Source organism: Engystomops pustulosus, chromosome 6, assembly GCF_040894005.1.
Source record: "Engystomops pustulosus chromosome 6, aEngPut4.maternal, whole genome shotgun sequence".
In the NCBI taxonomy this organism is placed as follows: domain Eukaryota; kingdom Metazoa; phylum Chordata; class Amphibia; order Anura; family Leptodactylidae; genus Engystomops; species Engystomops pustulosus.
The window spans coordinates 103,557,828-103,579,430 of NC_092416.1; the positions used below are offsets into that span (position 1 = coordinate 103,557,828).

Genomic DNA, 21,603 nt, shown 5'->3' on the forward strand with positions numbered 1-21,603 from the left:
AAACATCTGCAAGTTGTTCTCTACACATATTGTTCTTCAAATACTATTGTGGAGAACACCGTTCTGCACGCGTGTCTCCGGAACAGATCGCAGATGTTCCCGAACATCTGCAATCTGTTCTGCACTGTGTTATTTCACAGTGCTCGGTCAGTTTGTAATTTTGCTGAAAAATGCTCGGGTCTCCCATTGATTTCAATGGGGCTCGTTACTCGAAACGAGCACTCGAGCATCGGGAAATGTTCGGTTCGAGTAACGAGCACCCGAGCATTTTAGTGCTCGCTCATCTCTAGTTATCTGTGATTGGTCTGGTAAGAAATGTGTGAGTACGTATATTACCTATGAGAGAGGTCTGAGACCACATGGAGAGGCCTGTTCCATATTTTCTATGGGTATATAAATTCCCTCCCAATTTTTAATCACTTATATGGAGGCAATCACTTCATTTTGCCCTATTCTAACAATTATTTCATACACAGGACTGTAATTTATATGTATTGTGTTTTCATAATTTCAGGGTACACTGCCGGGAATAACTGTTTTTATATTTTGATAAAGCAAGCATTTTGGGACACTGTGATACGTAACATGTCAAGCCAGCACAGGGCCGGATTAAGGTTGGTGGGGGCCCCTGGGTGCAAAATATGGTGGTGGCCCCCATTAAATGTAGTCTAGACAGGGAACAGCAATCGCTACATACCAGTCCCCAGTAGTTACTATATACAGCTCCCCTAGCAATCACTGTATACAGCTCCCGCAGCAACCACTGTATACAGCTCCCCCAGCAACCACTGTATACAGCTCCCCCAGCAATCACTATATACAGCCACCTAAAATAACTATACACCCCCTATAATAGCTATATACACCCCATATAACTATATACAGTCCCCCTATAATAACAATATACACCCTCCCTATAATAACTATATACACCCTCCCTATAACTATATACAGTCCGCCTATAATAACTATACACCCCCTATAACTATATACAGTCCCCTATAATAACTATACACCCCCTATAACTATATACAGTCCCCCTCTAATAACTATATTCAGTCCCCCTCTAATAACTATATACAGTCCCCCTATAATAACTATATACACACCCCCTATAATAACTATATACACCCTCCCTATAATAACTATATACACCCTCCCTATAATAACTATATACATCCCCCCCTATAATAACTATATACACCCTCCCTATAATAACTATATACACCCCCCCTATAATAACTATATACACCCTCCCTATAAAAACTATATATACACCATCCCTATAATAACTATATACACCCTCCCTATAATAACTATATACACCCTCCCTATAATAACTATATACAGACACCCATAATAACCATACACACCCCCTATAATAACTATATACAGTTCTCCTATAATACATACAGTCCCCCTATAACAACTATATACACGCCCCCATACTAAATATATACAATCCGACTAAAATAAATATATACATTCCTAGGTAAAGTAATAAAATTATACTCATGTTCCAGCGTTCCCTCGATGCGCACCATCCTCAGCTTCCCTCGCGGTGGATATCGGCTGCAAACAAAGGGCACCGCCATCTCTGTTTATAAGAGGTTGTCTATGGCAGAGCAGGGAACGTATTGTTCCCTTGTTTTGCCATAGACGAAAGGCAGGAACATTGCCGGGGAGCCCGGAGCCAAGTACACTGTTGGCGATTCGGGCGGTCATGCAACCCACATTTTTGACTTTGAGGGGCACTAATCTCCTCAGACAGTTTTTAGCAAAAAATATTTTTAATGTAAATGGTCATTTAGATTTGATTGATCAATAACAGCAGTCAGAGTGCATACATAATCTGTGAGAGGTCCTGTGGCTGATGACAGTGATGATAATAATAATCTTTATTTATATAGCAAGATCAAATTCTGTAGTGTCTTACTGATTCTGGGGAACATACACAAAAATAATACATTACAGAGTAACAACACTCATGAAACAATAGGCAGGAGGGCTCTACTCGCAAGAGCTTACAGTCTGAGATGATGATCAGCCATCTGTGACTGCTACTATCATTCTAAATCATCCTGTCACTATGTGTAAACAATTTAACTGTAGGATGATTATTGTGCTAATGCAGAAGTGCTCTGTCTTCAACCAGTTAAAGGAAATCTACCATCAAATTCATGCATAATAAACTACTTACATATAGATACATATAGATCCAGACACTGTCACTGTGGTAATTAAGTACAAGGTTCCTCCAGGGCTGTTACCAGAGCCCCTCTGTGCTGTAGGTTTACATGTTTGGTACAGTATGCAGAAGTACTTCCCCCTCCCACTGTGTGTTGAAATCTCCTCTATTGCAGATTACATCAGGCTAAGGGAAAAGGATGCAGATTGAGGGTCATGTGATCTCTAGCTGCCAATGAACAATCGCCCAACCACAACTTTGATCTTATATTCATGTATACTATGATAAGGTCCTGGCAGGGCAATTGTTCTTGGATAGAGATCACATGACCCTATCATAAATGATCACAGTCATTTTATGATCAAGAATGTCTGGCTGATGAGGTACAATACAGGAGGCTTCAGTTTACATATCAATAAAGCAGTGCCAAGCTCTTAATAGATGTATTTTGGTAAATTGCCTAATAACTTGTACTTCCCCTGCTACCCTAGGGTGGGTCTGCAGGACACAAGTGTAAACAGGATGCCAGGGGTACAGATAAAAATAAACATATTTTAAAGTGCCCACACAAACTGTACAATAACAAGGTAATGAATAAAAAAGGAAATAGTGTTACCAGAGTCTGTTGGAGGGGAGGCTATTGCCCCACACATATCACCACTTGCTTGTGGCTTCAAAAAAACATTCCTGCGGAAAACTGCACTTAGTGCTGTTTGCATCACTTTTGATAAATTTGGCCACTGACTTTTGGGTTTTCATTGGCCACAAGCCATAATAAATCAACATTAACATAAATAAACATTTGAAAAAGTTCAAGTTTGTAATTACTCTATATCAGTGGTGGTGCCAGAGGTGGCACTCCGAGCCCTTTCTGTGGGCAACCGGGCCATCGCCCCAGCACATCAGACATGACTCAAAGAATCTTCCTGAAGTTCCAAGCAATTTTTGATACTTACTTTGCTACTCGGGACTGTAGGAAGAGGGAGAATGAGTAGACAGGGCTGAATTATCTATGGAGGACCTCCTGCTGGCCCCATGATTCTCTGTGCACAGAGGGACACTGGAAAGAAGCTAAAATTATGCAAATTATCTATCTTTCTACTGTGTTGCTGTCCTTAGAAGGCCAATATGATTGAAAGTTTTTGAAGAACATGGAGCAATAAATTACTGCTTTCATTTTTGGTTGGCACCTCGCGATAAATAAGGGGGGTTTTAGGTTGCTTTTTGGGCACTCGGCTGCTAAAAGGTTCGCCATCACTGCTCTATATAATATATGAGCTTCACTTTTTTAATTGATTTACAGAAAAAAACTTTTTGATGCTATTCTAATTTAATGAGAAGCACTTGGATGTAAGTAAACTAAGTAGACTAAATACCGCCATATTATGGGGGACTAACTGTATCAGGATGATGTAAAAGAAGTAAAGTATTATATATACTGTACAATGTAATATAGAAATTAATAACTAGGTACAAATGAGTATGAAAGTATGAAGGAATGTGGAAAAGTGCATGCAAAAATGTGTAAATGTGAATGACCCTGGATAAATAAAACATATGAAAACTACTTAATATTGTTCATGTAATAATCTTAGTGATATAGATGTATATCAATCAAAATGTGCATGTGATGAGTAAATGATAGTGAGTGCTGTAATGTGTTGGAGGGTAAGGGTGTGCTATGTGAGAAGGGACACTTGTGAAAAAGTGTGAGTGAAAATACAGTCATGGCCAAAAGTTTTGAGAATGATACAAAGTCTACTGCATCAGGTTTTATAATGGCAATTGCCATATACTCCAGAATGTTATAAAGAGTGATCAGCTTAACAGCAATTAATTGCAAAGTCAATATTTTCCTAGAAAATGAACTTTTTCCCCCAAAACACATTTCAACTGCATTTCCGGCCTGCCTTAAAAGGAGCAGCTAACATCGTTTCAGTGATTGCTCCAGTAACACAGATGTGGGTATTGATGAGAACAGGGCTGGAGATCAATCTGTCATGATTAAGTAAAAATCACACCACTGGACACTTTAAAAGGAGGCCGGTGCTTGGCATCATTGTTTCTCTTCTGTTAACTATGGTTATCTATAAAGAAACACATGCAGTCATCATTGCAGTGCACAAAACTGGCCTAACAGGGAAGAGTATCGCAGCTAGAAAGATTGCACCTCTGTCAATAGTTTATGATCAAGGAATTCAAGGAGAGAGGTTCCATTGTTGCCAAAAAGGCTCCAGGGTGCCCAAGAAGGACCAGCAAGCACCAGGACAGTCTCTTAAAAGTGTTTCAGCTTTGGGATCGGCTACCAGCAGTGCAGAGCTTCCTCAGGAATGGCAGAAGGCAGGTGTGAGTGCATCTGCACGCACTGTGAGGCGAGACTCTTGAAGCAAGGTCTGGTGTCAAGGAGGGCAGCAAAGAAGCCACTTCTCTCCAGAAAAAACATCAGGGACAGACTGATATTCTGCAAAAGGTACAGGGAGTGTACTGCTGAGGACTGGGGTAAAGTCATTTTCTCTGATGAATCCCCTTTCCGATTGTTTGGAAAATCTGGAAAACAGCTTGTTCGAAGAAGACAAGGTGAGCGATACCACTAGTCTTGTCTCATGCCAACTGTAAAGCATCCTGCAACCATTCATGTGTGGGGTTACTTCTCAGCCAAGGGAATCGGCTCTCTCACAGTCTTGCCTAAAAACACATCCATGAAAAAAGAATGGTACCAGAATGTTCTCCAAGAGCAACTTCTCCCAACCGTCCAAGAGCAGTTTGGTGATCAACAATGCCTTTCCCAAAGGTGATAACTAAATGGCTCAGGGAACAAAACATAGAGATTTTGGGTCCATGGCCTGGAAACTCCCCAGATCTTAATCCCATTGAGAACTTGTGGTCAATCATCAAGAGACGGGTGGACAAACAAAAAACAACAAATTGTGACAAAATGCAAGCATTGATTGTGCAAAAGTGGACTGCTATTAGTCAGGATTTGGTCCAGAAGTTGATTGAGAGCATACCAGGGAGAATTGCAGAGGTCCTGAGGAAGGGTCAACATTGCAAATATTGACTTGGTGCATTAACTCATTCGAACTGTCAATAAAAGCTTTTGTTACTCATAATATGATTGCACTTGTATTTCTGTATGTGATATAAACATCTGACAAACACACATAAAAACCAGAGGGCAACAGATCATGTGAAAATATAATATTTGTTCTCAAAACTTATGGCCATGACTGTATGTGACAAGTACAGCATATATGATACTTTACAACTTTTACATCATCCTGATACATATTTAGTTCACCATAATAAGGTGGCATTTAGTCTTGTCCAAGTTCTAACTATATATCTACTCCAATCTTCGATCTCTGGCAGAGACCTAGGAACAATGGCCCTTATATCTGAACCTATTCAGCTCTGAACCCATTCAACCAGGAATAAGGAATCACATCTATTGGCCTGAACTTTGCAGAGGCCTCATGCACACAACAGGGATGGGGACCAGGGATCGTGATCTGGTCGACTTCTATTGCTCCTGGTCACAATGCAGTGTCTCAGCTCATCCTGACAAGACAAGGTGGGCGCAGGGCAGAATATAGAACATGTCCTATTTATGGACAGATTTGCAATGTGGCCGTCCCAATAGATGTGAATGGGGTCTGCGTACGGAGGCTGAAGATATCCACCGCATTTGGTCCTTCATTATGCAGTGGTTTGCCGTGGAGATGCAATTATGTGACCTCTGCAGACAATGAGCTCGGAAGTGGTCTCAGGTGACAGTCACTAGAATGAGAGTGTCAGAGACAGTCACACAAAGACAGACATTAAAGAAGATTATAAAGAAGGGATAGTCAGTGACAGAGACGTTGAGAGACAGTCTAAGACAGTCTATAGATACATATAAAATAATTTGTATTAATCCATTCTATTTTGTTATAGCTAAGATCAAATATTTACTATCCCAGGCAATTCTGGGAGCTACAGCTAGTATTAAATATAAGAGTATTGCCACAGTAACAGTGCCTGGATCTATGAGTAAATGCCACTGTTTTATCATGCTGGATTTTAATGGTAGATTTCCTTTACACAAATCTGATAAAATGGCTCTATTACTCATAGTATTATAGTATAGAAGGCTGGAAAACCTCTAAAAATTAAACAAATATTTTTTTCCCCATAACCCATATATTTTTACTCTCCAGAAAGGCATCCAGGCCTCTCTTGAACATGAACATAGAGCTGGCATAACAAACTCCTGCGGCAGAGAGTTACACAGTCTCACTGCTCTTACAGTAAAGAACCTTTGTCTATGTTGATGGTAGAATCACCTCTCCTCTAGCAGTAGAGGATTCCCCCTCGTTCTAGTCATAGACCTAGGTATAAAAAGATCTTTGGAGAGATTCTTGTACTGCCCATCAAGTATTTGTACATTGTAAGGAGGTCTCCCCTCAGTCGCCTTTTTTTCTAATCCGAATAATACCTATACAATAGACTTTTCACTTCATTCCAAATGGTAATTGCTTCTAGATAGATCCTGGAAATCCTCCACAAAACCATCTTTATCCCAGTTTATTGAGGAAGTGAACTTGGTCTTTTCTTACAAGATGACTTTATCCGATAGCTTTCTCAAGACACAAAAACTCTCTATATACTAGAAAAATCTTTGACACTTAGAAATACCTGTGAAACCAGAACAAATAACAAGACCTCCTTACTCTGTGTAATACTGTTGGTAGTTCTCTTATTTTATTATGCTGTTATGGTTAACAGCATATGGATAATGGATGCATAATGGATAAATCCATTGCTGAGCTTCCGCACTTAGTATGGGCGGGTGTCAGCTATTCGTTCCAATAAAAGGAGTTTGACCTTCTAAAAATGCCGCAGTCTGTGCGACTGCAGCATTTAAATTACCTGCTGTGGGTCTCTTTTGGGGGTTGCCTATTGTTCCTATTGCAGTCCATAAGGTCTAAACAGGACCCCAGGGCTGTCTGCAGGCAGTGCTTGTAAGTATCCATCTGTGACAGGATCTTAAAAGCACAGTGTCAGCCTATGCCTGTGTAGCGTTGGAACCAATATTGAAAAAAAATGTTCTTAAATAAAAATAAATTAATAAAATGCTGATAAACCCCTATAATATATAAAGAGATACATTTACTAACATATAAAGGATACATTTACAAAGGGATGTGCACTAGTTTTCTGGCAGACTTTGCGTATTCTTTTCATTGCAAACTGCTTGCACAGGTATTGCATTGCCCATGTTAGGTGCGCCAAAAAAAGTGGTGTACTCTGTTGGAGCAGTGCATAGAGTGCCAAATTCATAAAGAACGCGCCCAGAAATCATGAATCTGGTGCCCTGTGCATACTACACAGGCAAAATGTGCCCCATAATCTGAAAAAAGTACTGTGTTTTTTGGACTATAAGACTTTTTTTTTTCCCCCAGAAAATGGGGGAAAAACAGTGGTGCGTCTGATAGTCCCAAAACTCCCATCTGGCTCCCACCCGAGAGCTGAGCCAGTGAGCCACATGCACACACTGCTTTGAGCTCGGCTCCACACACATCTACCGCCTGCTAGTTTCTGTGAGCAGCAGAGCTCAGTAATCACACGCCCCCTCAGCATGGAGCACAGATAACACTAAAGAGGGGACAGGACCTGTGACTGGTACTTGAGTCTCTACTCCTGTGCTTGCTGTGCTGTTCTTACAGGTTTGTGAAACTGACCAATTCCCAAAGAGATCAGTTGATTGATAGTGGTTAACTGAGCCTGGCATAAGTATTTAATAAAGTACAACATAGTTAAGATGATTGATACTCTATGCATGGGTGAACTGCATGGGACACAGGAGGTGACATGGCTTGTACAATGGTCACAGGAGCTTACAATCTATGTCACCTCCTGTGTTGTCCTCCATAGATTGTAAGCTCTTGTGGCCAATGTAGAAGCATTTGTCACCTTCTGTGTCTTTTCCTCCTCATAGATTGTAAGCTCTTGTGGCCAATGTACAAGCACTGTCACCTCCTGTGTCTCTTCCTCTTCATAGATTGTAAGCTCTTGTGGCCAATGTACAAGCACTGTCACCTCCTGTGTCCTCCTCCTCCTCCTGATAGATTGTAAGCTCCTGTGACCATTGTACAAGCACTGTCACATCATGTGTCCCCCTCCTCCTCCTCATAGATTGTAAGCTCTTGTGACCATTGTACAAGCACTGTCACCTCTTGTGTCCTCCTCCTCAAAGAGTGTAAGTTCCTTTGACCATTGTACAAGCACTGTCACCTCCTGTGTCGTCCCCCTCATATATTGTAAGCTCTTGTGACCATTGTACAAGCACTGTCACCTCTTGTGTCCTCCTCCTCAAAGAGTGTAAGTTCCTGTGACCATTGTACAAGCACTGTCACCTCCTGTGTCCCCCTCCTCCTCATAGATTGTAAAATCTTGTGACCATTGTCACATATACTCATACCTATACAGCCCTGGTAACTCTTGAGCCCCCTGACTACGTGCCAGCATAATTCTATCTAAAGAGCCGTTTGAGAGCCAAAAGAACCGGCTGTTTTCATTGGCCTGAGCCAATTGAGCCTATTTGTTCAAAAGAGACGAAATTCCCATCACTAATTCTGCCCCCAACACTGGTTGGCTGAGCTGCTGCTAGCCAAGCCCTAGCCAATCAGTGTTGGGTCAAAGGAAAAACACTCCCCCCGACCACCAAGTGTTGTGTATAGAGCTGAATCTGACAGAACACTTGTAGTGTAGGCACGGGAGTCATCCTTCAGCACCAGGTAACAGTGTCCCATAAAATTTCCCCGAATAAAGTCTCCCCATTAATTCTCTACACACAAAGTACACTATTAAAACTTCACCAAATGTCACACAATGACATAGCGCAAACCCTACATATATAGAATCACCACTTCCGTAATGACCCATAAAATAAATAATTATTATTCAACCCGCACAATGAATAATGTAAAAAAAACTGTGAAAAACCCACTAATAATAATTTTTTACCATTGCATCCATTGATGCAAAGTAAAACATGTTCTGCAAAAAAATCAAGCCTGTCTTCCAACAACCAGCTCCATAGCCAAAAAAATAAAAATGTTATGCCACTTGAAAGATGCAAAAATTATAGATTTTTTTTCCCCAACATTAGATTTTATCTTCCAATTTTAGTAAACCATAAAGAAACCATAGCAACACCAAAATGGTATCACTGGAAAATGCATTTTATCCTGCAAAAAAATGCCATTATTTGGCCCCACTAATGGAAAAAATTTTGAGGTTACAAAAGAGCACCAATGATAAAACTAAAATCAACTAATTTCTATAGGACATAACAGGCAGCCGCATGCCGCTACTATATATAAGATGGGCTTTCTATTTTTATCTTTTTGAAAATGTGTAAATTCTAGGGCTACATGAATGTATTCCCGACAAAATTAGTTTTATTTTGTTTTAGTTACTATGCAGCACTTCTTACAGCATCTTCTTAAAAGCAGTTTCTAGCAGTTTGAGGGGTGTACATTTGAAAATGGAAGGGTTCATATGGGAATTCTAATAATTTATATCTCATTTTTTTTAAATATCCCAAAATTTTCATTTTCGAAATTTTGGAAAAAAAATAGTGCTAGATTTTTAAACTGTCTACCATCATATACCAATAAGAGGAATTTTTAAAAATGATGAAAATGAAAAGTTAAGGTATGAGAAATGTAAGTTTTACCACCTAAATGATTTACTTACTATCAGTCTCAAAAGCAGATCATTTAAAATTTTGAAAATGGCGAATTTCTCAAGTAAATTTTAGGTTTTTTTTTTTTATAAATAAAAGCAAAACATATCAATCAAAATTTACCACTAACATGAAGTACAATATATCATGAAAACACAATCTCAAAATCATTTTGGTATATTAAAGTGTTCAAAAGCTATAACCATACAGTATAAAGCGATACATGCCAGATTACAAAAAAAAGTCTGAATGTAAAACCTGCCTATGTCCTGAAGGGGTTAAGATCACAAAAGAAACCATCAAGGTCAACCCTTCTAACTAAACATATACCATATCACGATTTACTGTCTCTAACTTTAATCGAAATAGATATGCAATTCCATGTACTTGAATCATTGAATGTTATGCATTTTGAACCCCCCCCCCCCATTTTTTTTTTTTAATTAGATCTGTGAAATTCTGTATTTTTTTTGGAAATACACCTTTGATTTCATTGAGCTGGGTTGCTCATGAAAAAAAATAAAGCATTTGTAAAACCAAACCAAGTGCCAATGCTAACAAGAAAAATCAGATAAAAGTGAAAAAATTGTGATGAATATAACAACTGCTGGGTGCTGGCAACAGTAGAAAAGTGAAAAAAAGGTGAAATGAAGTGAAGATGCTGTGAGGAGTGAGATATATGATGTATGAATGAGAAATGTAAAAGTAAAAATGTAAATGATTCCATTAGATGTCATAAAGTTATAAACACATTGGAAGGAAAAAGAGAACTAGTACTAAGATTTTTTTTCTTGTAATGCCACTGCCCTTTTCCATTTTTCTGTTTCCATTTTACATTGTGCAAATGTGCACTTCAAATGACAGCTCAAATGTATTCTTTGGTTCAGTACAATCACACACAATACCAAATTATATATGTTTTAATGTGTTTTAATATATTTTTAAAAATGAAAATCATTTGTACAATAAAAAAATATCTTGATTTTGCCAAATTCGGAAATTAATAACTTTTTCATACTTCGGTGCATGGAGCTGTGTAAGGTGTAATTTTTTGCAAGATCACATTTGCATTGCTACCATTGTGAGGACTGTACAACCTTTTGATCACTTTCTATACAAAATTTTATGCAATGCAAAATTGCGAAAAAGTGGTGATTCTGACATTCGGGTTTAATCATGGTAGATGATTAAACTCACACACTCACTCACTCAAGCTGCATCTTTAGGCGGTACAGATTTTGTATTTGTGCTAGGACAGTTGCATTGTAGTCGGGAAGGCCCAGACCGCCCTGCAACTTCCAACGAATCAGTGATTCCTGAAGAGGTGGTGTAATCAAATCTAGAATAGGAGCTTCCCAATTTGGTAGGGACATTGATGGAAGATCAAGAGCTCACAGAAAGCCGGGTAGATCCTCTAGATGACTTAGAGATTCTTGCCGATTGCTTGCCCTGGCGTGGAAAGAAAACGGATAGCCCCAGCGATATTGAATGTTAGATCAGCTTGTGGGTTAGGGCTTTTGCTCGAGGCAGTCACTTCAGGGGATCGGGTCTCCTGTTCAAGAGCAGGGACTCCTCGCTTGTTATGGGTGATAGCCTTTGAGCCCGAATGTAGGGGATGAGAGCTGGTTTTCAGCTGTGGCAGATGGTCCAAGCAGGTATTTTAACTGGGGGGCTGCAGCCTGCAGGTCTATAGGGCATTGCTGCTGAGAGGGGGCTATACTGTTCCATCAGGGGCTTGAGGAATGGGTTGGTTCTCAGCTGTGGCTTCTGTTGCTGGGAACGCTCTGCGGCTCACAAGATAGCACTGCAGAAGGAAGAGAGGAGGCACCAGCAGCAGAGAGTGAGTCGCCCGGCAAGACCGCTCAGGTCCTGAGCAGAGGGAATGGAGCCTGCGGCTATTGTAATGAGCTCTCTGAGTTATCTGCTGGTGGGCTGTGGGTTCTAAGCGCCGGGGCTTATGTGAGGTCTTCACTGGGGCAGCTTGCGGCTCACCACGTGGCGTGGCCAGGTCACCTGCCGTGGTTGGAGTTGGGGACCGGCTCCAGAGCAGATAAAAGAAGTTAGAGATATGGGTCGGTTGTACCCCGGTGTCTGGGCGCCCTACTGCTCTCCTCTGGTCGGTCTTCCTCGTTAATATATGCTACTTTTCTCATTAAACTGGGAACGGAGATAACTTCACTTATGTCCACTCTGCATTTCTGCTAGACGCCCCCCCCCCCCCCCCGGACATGGGTTTTTTATGCATTCTCTCATGTCTGTAGAAGGTTATGGCTCTTTGAACTTTAGGTTCGGTTTTTAAGTTTCATAAAAAAATGTAAAATCATGCTATTGAGGGACTTGCTCAGATTTCCAGTCACTTTGAGATGCCTAAATAATAGTAAAACCCCATAAATTACCCCATTATACAAACTAAACCCCTCAACGTATGTAAAACAACTTTTATGAAGTCTGTTAACCTTTTAATTGTTTTACAGGGGTTAAAATAAAATCGTATGCAATTTTGAAATTTTATTGGGTAAATGAATGTGTTTTTCAAAAAATGTACACATTCTCTGTGGATAAAATACCAAAACTCTCCACAAAGTCTGATACCCAATTTCTCCCGAGTTTAACAATACCCCATATGTGGTGTTGACTGCTGTATGGGCACACGGCATGGCATTGAAGGGAAGCTGCGCCATTTAGAGCAGATTTGCATTGGCACTTTTTAATGGCTATACAATCTTAATTTTTTTGGCAATTTGGTCAAGTAAAGGCTTATTTTCTGCGACATGAGATGCACTTTACAAATACTTCATTGTAGTAGCTCATTGATGAGATTTTATTAACTCCTGAAGGTATGGAGTAAAAGAAAATTGTCAATTGTAGTCTCCTTTCTTTTTGTATTTTTTGGGGTCTGTACACCATACACTAAAAATACCCCTTAACCCCTTCCTGCCGCAGCCCTTTTTCATTTTTGCGTTTTCATTTTTCACTCCCCACATTCAAAAATCTGTAACTTATTTTTCCATGTAGCTGTGTTGGCTTTTTTTTCTGCTTAACAAATTACACTTCAAAATGGTCGTATTTAATATTCCATGACGTGTACTGGGAAGCGGGAAAAAAATTCCAAATGCAGTGAAATTGGTAAAAAAACGCATTTGTGCCGTATTCTTGTGGGATTGGATTTCATGTATTTTCATACATTTAAAAAAATTCAAACCTCCTGTACAAAATTTTTTTGGGGGATTTTGCCATATTCTGGCGCTAATAACTTTTTCATACTTTGGTGTATGGAGCTGTGGGTGGTGCCGTTTTTTGCGGATTTTGATGACGTTTACAATTTTATCATTTTTAGGACTGTACGACCTTTTGATCACTTTTTATAGAATTTTTTTTTTTAAATGGCAAAAAGTGCCATTTTCGACTTTGGGTGCGATTTTCCGTTACAGGGTTAAACGCAGTAAAAAACCATTATCATATTTTGATAGATCGGGCATTTTCGGACGCGGCGATACTTAATGTGTTTATGATTTTTACTGTTTATTTATATTTATATCAGTTCTAGGGAAAGGGGGGTGATTTGAATTTTTGGTGTCTGTACGATCCTATCATATACTGCCATACTAGTGTTACCGATAAGCCTTTGCTGCAATATGTAGCAAAGACTTACCGGCTATGGAGTGGGCTTGGCCCGCGAGCCCTCTCCATGCACCGTGAACCGACATACGACGTACTATTAAGTCCCATGTCAGTAAGGGGTCAACCTTATTCTATAGATTACTACGTGTGTGTTGAGTTGTCCTTTTCAGTGGTACCATTTAGGAGCATATAACCATTAACATTTTTTGATCACTTATTGGAAATTTTTTTGAGATGGGATTTTATGAAAAATTTACATTTCTGGCAAGTTTTTCCAGTTTTGTTTTTACACATTCACCAAGTGGGTCCAATAACATTACTGATTCATTGTACAGATTGTTACGCATGTGGCAATACCAAATATGTGTGTGTGTGTGGGGGGGGGGGGGGGGGTGTTTGTCTGGGTTTGTCATTATTATTGCTTGTTTAATAAAACTTGAGATTTATATTTAAACTTAGACTGAAAAATCCAGAAAATCCTACTCATGTACCCAGCAGTATACATGCACCCTCCACACATGCACAGCAGCATAAATGCAACCCCCACATATGCCCAGCAGTATACAGGCAACCCCCACATGTGCCCAGAAGTATACAGACAACCCCCACACGTGCCCAGCAGTATACAGGTAGCCTCCACACGTGCCCAGAAGTATACAGACAAACCCCACACATGCCTAGCAGTATGCAGGTAGCCTCCACACGTGCCCAGCAGTATACAGGTAGCCTCCACACGTGCCCAGCAGTATACAGGTAGCTTCCACACGTGCCCAGCAGTATACAGGTAGCCTCCACACGTGCCCAGCAGTAAATAGTATCCCCCACAAATGGCCAGCAGTATAATGGTATTGCCCACGCATGGTCAGCAGTATATAGTTGCCTCCACGCATGCCCAGCAGTGTATAGTGGACCCTACATATGCCCAGCAGTGTATAGTGGCCCCATACATGCCTAGCGGTATATAGTGGCCCCCACACTTCCCCAGCAGTATATAGTAGCCCCCAAATTTGCCCCAGCTTGCATCTTGCAATCGTCTCTTAAAGCTCCCGCTGACTTCCGGTCCAGTCGATGAGCTAGGTGCCTATGACCCAGATGCCGTCGCTTAAGCAATGGCGTCGGTGCCTATACTGGACAATGGACGCAGGAAGCAGTAGTATCGCTGCATGCATCCAGTGAAAAGTGATGTGTGCATCTAAAGTAGTACACCGCTGATCACTACGGAGGGCCCGGCGGTGCGCATAGAGTGGGAAGGAGATCACCCACCCCTTGAACTACGCTCCCCCGGCCCTCCCCCTATCTCCTCCCACTGCCCCTGTCCCCCCTGGTTCGCTATGCCACTATCTAAAACTCATCACACTCAGTTGGCAGAGGGCAAGGTAATGTAAATTAAATTTATATAAAGCACTGAAATGATTCACAATGCTGACCAAGGCATTTGTTTAAAATCAGCATAGCAAAGGCTATTGGAACCTGACACCAGATAAAAATTATATTCCTGGTTACAGTTTCACTTTAAGACTTGTAGGGGCAGTCCTGAGAACAGGAATTTGAAGCTTCTACTTCTCAGGCCAGTCACATCATGATGTCTGGTTGTAGCTCAGTCCCATTGAAGTAAGCTAGCATAGACATTAGCCAACATTTATTAAAAACAGTGCAAACTGCACTATGTGCAGTTTGACTGTGAAATGTGCAGGGTGGATGAATCTGGCACCCCCTGCACTGCTCTGGAAGTGTGCATTGCTGTGGCACTTTGTTCATGCTGCAGAATAGTGGCGCATGGTCACAGTGCAGCTGCGACACAAAACTGGTGCAGACACTTTATAAATACATGTGCAAGTAGTCTGCAAGTTCTTTCCAGTTTTGCCATTGTTTAATTATACTGTGTTGAAATATGCTGTGTATATACACATTTCTTTAAAAAATAAATATTTTCAGTTCAAGTTTTGTTAACAGAGTAGTGTTTTTCTCATTTATTAAATTAAATCTAAAAGGTCCGGTTATATTTTATTACTAATGGGCTTCACATATATTACTGTTATTTTTCTTTTGTAGTTATCTTTGGTCGCTGGTTTGAACATGTGAAAGGATGGCTAACAGTGAAAGATAATCCAAATGTTTTAATTTTGTCATATGAAGATATGCTTAAGGTATGCACTTTGTAATTTAAAATAATTAGCAACAGATTTCATTTCATTAAAGTAATAAAGTGTGCAACATGGAACATTTATTGGAAGGCACAATCTGTCCATATAGGAATTATTAATAATAATAATAATAATAATAATAATAATAACTCTATAGGTTATATTGCCTTAAAGGACATCTACCACCAGGATGAAAGACTGTATGCAAATTAACACCTCTGGAGCCTGGAGCCCCGCAGGCTCATTTGCATACAGTCTTTCATACTGGTGCCTTTTAAGCATGTATTTGATCCCATCATGGAGATCAACATATTTTTGTACACATATCAGTACACATATCAGTCTTTATAATCTAGGATTTTATAATGCAGTAACTTGTGTTTGTTTTACAAAAGTAGTACGCAATAATACACACTCTGGGGGTCCTAGATGTCGTTTGAAGGTTAGAGGGAGCATAGATGCAGATGGAGTGAACGCTGAAAGACAGAAAGGTGAGGGAGGGTAAAGGTGGTATTGTGCTGAAGGAGCAGTTGTCTGACAGGAGAATGCCAACTCCTTCACCAGGTATATTTCACGGCCGGGGAGCATGAATAAACTGAAATCCACCATAAGGTAACAGTGAATGAGAGAATAAGTCAGAAGGGGTTTGCCAGAAAAGACAGTATCCAAGAAATGAAGAGGTCATGAATATGTGAGAGTTTGTTGCATATAGAACGTGTGTTCCATAGCACTCCGGAGAGAGAGTGAGTGGAGGAGGGGGGTAATGAGGTGGTCAGATGTGTAGGTGGTAGATAAGAATGATTACAACATTTGGAGGAGATAGGTCTGAGACAGAAGGCAGAAGTAATGGTGGGGATTTGTTTAGAAGGAACTAGATTAGGAGAGATATCACCAGCTGCAAGGTGAAGCAGAGATAGTGAAATTTGGTAAGAGAAGGATAGAGAATGAGGTTATTGATCGCATTTATGAAGCTGGAGTGTAAGGATCAGATGACTGGGCAGAAGGTATTTAGACAGTTCATTAGCAGATGCCTGAATATTGTGATCATTGTGGAGATATAAGAATGGTGGAAAAATTGTTATTGCCACAAATAACATTTTTAATCTGCCAGATTAGAGATGTATTAGTACTTACATGGAGTGTTCACCATTAGTTCAAGTCTGGTATAACTCTGATATGCACTTATGATCTGCACTTAGGAAAATGCACTGTAAAATCAAGGACTAGAAAGACCACTTGTCTTACTCTATACTCCCAAGATAAAGTAGTGACCACCAATGGCGGATCTTCATGTAGGCAGTATTGGCCTTTGGCTTCGGAGGGGCCCATGTCCGCTGAACCACCATCAGTATAAAAAAAAAAATCTATACTTACGGCTTCTTCTCCCCGTCCCCATTGCTGGACGCATCACTATGAAGCAGTTGTGTCACAGCCGAGTGACATCATAGTGTATGAGCCGCATGGGCCCTTACAATATGATGTCTTGCAGCTGCATCACCGCCGCGTCATAGTGATGTGTCCGGGCCGGAAGAAGAGAAGACGGAACCATGGGGCCAGGGAGAAGAAGCCGAAGGTGAGTTTTTTTTCTTTCAAGATGGCCCTGCTTAGGACATTTTATTAAAAGGGGGCACTTAGGGTGGAAATTTCAATAAAGGCCCTCTGGGGGGGACATTTAGTTAAAGAGGGGCATCTGCTGTGGACATTTCATTTGAGGTGCCATCTCAGGTGAACATTACATTAAAGGGGGGCATCTGCTGTGGACATTTTAGAAAAGGGGACGGCAGTCGCAGGGTGGAGGACTTCATGCAGGTAAGGAATGTGATTGGCTTTCTTAAATAGATGGGCTATAAAAGCATGATTGAAGTTAATCATTAAATTACTTTTATGAACAGTATACGTTTAAGGATATAAAGTAGCACTTAAGTCCTAACATACGGCATATATTGGTTTGGGTGCTGGGAGGCCCTAGTCGTGTGAACAGCCCATGGGACATTTAATCCGCCACTGGTGACCAGGTATTAACAAATGATTGGAAGAACAGAGAATGAAGCAGAGTGTCTTCAGAAATCAGCAGGAAATTAAATATGCATTCAACTTAAGAATTTCTGTAGTTTCCAATGTGTGCAATATTTCTGTGCTACCCATCTGTAGCTGTAATGTGATGTTATTTTTTTTTAAAAAAGGATAGCATAATAGGCTGACAAATCCATGTAAGCAATAGGCTGTAGTTTTTTGATTGCTAACTTATAATATTTATTAAGTACAATTATATAATATTTGTTAAGTACAAATAGAACATATTGTCCGGTCATTCTTACCATATGATTATTATTCAATAGAATATACTGTTTAACATTTTTCATTTGTTTTAGGACCCGAAAGCCAATGTAATTAAAATTTGTCAATTCCTTGGAAAAGAACTGAATGATGCTGCAATAGATTCAGTAGTAGAACATTCTTCTTTTCAAGCAATGAAAACAAACCCCATGTCCAACTATTCTGCTGTGCCTAATGAGTATTTTGACAAAGAAAAGGGAACTTTTCACAGAAAAGGTGGAGTATGATTATGAGTATGACCAATTTTAGTTTCAATTTGATTTAAAGGACATAAACCACGAGGATGAAGGCATGTCAACCAAGCACACTTACATTCTGGTATTTGCCCCCTCTTGTAGCATCTGTTCATCTTCAAGCTTGTTATGCCCTGGTTTTTTTTTTTACAAAAAATGTAGCCTGGAGCCCCTCAGCTTCGTTTGCATAATTTTAAAAACTTCTTTTTTTTGTAAAGAACATGGCATAACGAGCTTAAAGGAGAACAGATCCTACCAGAGGGGACACAGACCAGTATGTCAGTGTGCTTAGTTTACAATCCTTTATCCTGGTTGTAGATGTCCTTTAAGTGAGAAAAACAATATGTCAGTGTGCTTAGTTTACAATCCTTTATCCTGGTTGTAGATGTCCTTTAAGTGAGAAAAACAATATGTCAGTGTGCTTAGTTTACAATCCTTTATCCTGGTTGTAGATGTCCTTTAAGTGAGAAAAACAATATGTCAGTGTGCTTAGTTTACAATCCTTTATCCTGGTTGTAGATGTCCTTTAAGTGAGAAAAACAATACATATATTTTTATGCCTATAAGACTAACCATGACATATTACAGGTTAAAACTGAAAACTGCTATTAATAAAACTTTCTGTTTTCTGCACGCTTAATTAAATTGAGGTGCCAGTGTTGCTAACTTGGTTTTATACAATAAGTGCTGATGGGTGGTGGTGGGGTTTAACCCCTTAGGGACGTGGCCCTTTTTCATTTTTGCATTTTAATTTTTCATTCACCACCTTCAAAAATCTGTAACTTTTTTATTTCTCCATGTAAAGAGCTCTGTTTGGGCTTGTTTTCTGCAGAACAAATTGCAATTCATAGTGGTGGTATTTATTATTCCATGCTGTGTACTGGGAAGCGGGAAAAAAATTCAGAATGCAATGAAAATGATGAAAAAAACGCATTTGCGCCGTTTTCTTGTGGGCTTGGATTTTACAGCTTTCACTGAGCACCCCAAATCACATGTCTATTTTATTCTTTGGTTTGGTATGATCACGAGGATACCAAATTTGTACAGGTTTTATAATGTTTTCATACATTTAAAAAAATTAAAACCTTCTGTACAAAAAAAAAAATTCTTCATTTTGCCAAGTTCTGGCGCTAATAACTTTTTCATACTTCAGTGTATGGAGCTGTGGGTGGTGTCATTTTTTGCGACTTTTGATGACGTTTTCAATGCTATCATTTTTGAGGACTGTATGGGCTTTTGATCACTTTTTATAGAATTTTTTTATATTTTTCAAAATGGCAAAAAAGTGGCATTTTTGACTTTGGGTGCCAAATTCCGTTACGGGGTTAAACGCTGGGAAAAAATCGCTAATATATTTTGATAGATCGGACATTTTGGGACGCTATGATACCTAAAGTGTTTATGATTTTTACTGTTTATTTATATTTATATCAGTTCTAGGGAAAGGGGGGTGATTTAAACTTTTACTCTTTTTTACTATTTTTTCATATTTTTTAAAAAAATTGGAATTTTTTTTACCATTATTTGAGATCCTCCAGGGTAATTTAACCCTGCAGGGTCCGATTGCTAATACTATATACTGCAATACTACTGTATTGCAATACTCGTGAGCTCCCTCCATACATCCCCTGTGGCGCTAGGATGATATAGTTCTTCCTCGGTCGGCAAGGTGTTAAAAGTTTTTTCAGTGTCTGTTTACATCATTATGTAATGTTTTGACCATTGAACTACAAAGATAGATTCTGCTTCATAAGTGGTCTATGTATGCATAGACTGCATTTGAGTGTGGGGGGGGGGGGTTTGCATGGCGCTTTGAATCAATGTTAGTGGCTGGTTCTAGATGATAAAACTGGGAGGATGCTCTGGAAATCAATTCCACTGGACGTCTAATTTGCGTAGCAATAGCAACAATATTTCTGTGTATTCAATGCACAGCAGCACACACTAAATTCAACAGCTTGCTATTTGCACAATCCTTTCACACAGTGTTCAAAAGAAACCCTTCTAAATGATAACAATTATATAGTTATGATAGTTATGTTCTCTGTGTTTATATCCCCTGGTATCAAGGGAAAAGAAACAAGAAAATGTACTATTTGGTATACACAACACTATTTCTAGATATGTAAAAAAGATATAAATATCAATAAACAAATTAAGATTAAAAGAAACATAAATTTGTTATATTCTCATGAAAAATCTATAGCATTGGGAATGCCCATCCATTCAGGATTATTGGATGGACCTTCATTCTTACATTAACGAGCATCTGGGTCTCCTGGGTGTCTGCTCCCCTCGGTGTGTCTTCTGGGTCTGGTAAGGGACATTCTTCAGGCTAAATTGTGGGGGCTCTGTTCTATGGTAGAAAGGTTATTTTGCTGAATTGGAAGCCTCCTAAGCGCCCTACCCTAGCCAAATGGATGTCGCCAATTAATGCAGAACTAGGAGTATGCTCAAAAATAAAAAGACAAAGAAAATAGCGCTACCTAGCGCACAATTAACTTTTGTAAATTGAGGAAGTTAGGAATAAAGGTATACTAACCTTCTCAAGTTGTGCTTAGTAACAGGCACAACTCTGAAATAAAGCCTATGTGATCGCAGCCTTGTCCTTTTTCCTGTGGTGTATGTGGCCTCAGGTATGTGTAGTAGCGATAAATGAACCTAGGGTTGGTCGTGACATACCCCAAGGAGTGTAAAATGGACGTATTACAAATGGCGCTGATCCAAAATATTTCCAAAATGGTGTCCGTTTATTGTGAATATAAAAATGGTGCACAACAAAGACTACGCGTTTTTGCACTTCTAGTTTAAAATGCATTGAAAACACCAAAAATCTGAGTTCAACTGATTGAACTCTGATGACCAACTCACTGACCAAACCCTGATTGCACTCTGATCAGACAGTAGCAGCAGAGCTGGGCTGGACATCACCTGTATTAGTGGAAGAAGTGAGACGAGGGAGGATTGGTGTGGGGGATGGTAAGTTTTTTTCTGTAACTGCATCTGGGTCAAATAGCAAGAATTTGGTGGTTGGGGGTGGGGCTCACCTCCCATTGTTGCTTTTGTGGCTCTAGATGAAGGCATGGCAGCCTGTGGTGTAAGTTCTTCATAGAGCGCTGAGATTGTTGCAGGCACTAGTGTGTGCGGCTGATGGCCCCAGGCTAGAGGTGTTGTCATGCCTGCTACTTCTGTGCCACACATAAGACCTTCTGAGGTGTCCAGCCGGTCAAAGTGCATATCAGAGCACATGAGAATCATGAGGTATAAGGAACTGCCTAAGGAACTCAGGGACAGAATTGTGGCACAGATCTGGCCAAGGTTACAAAAGAATTCTACAGCACTCAAAGTTCC

The 21,603-nt window shown here is 39.9% G+C and overlaps 1 protein-coding gene across 3 annotated transcripts in view; it reads left to right on the top strand.

The window, feature by feature from the left end:
• LOC140065819 (3-beta-hydroxysteroid sulfotransferase-like) overlaps positions 1 to 21,603 on the top strand; it is a 132,860-nt gene that overhangs the window by 73,174 nt on the left and 38,083 nt on the right. For all 3 annotated transcript variants that reach the window (XM_072113377.1, XM_072113379.1, XM_072113378.1), the window contains exons 5-6: positions 15,591 to 15,685; positions 18,055 to 18,235. In XM_072113377.1, coding sequence (XP_071969478.1) covers positions 15,591 to 15,685; positions 18,055 to 18,235 — 276 coding nt within the window. The remainder of the gene's footprint in view (positions 1 to 15,590; positions 15,686 to 18,054; positions 18,236 to 21,603) is intronic.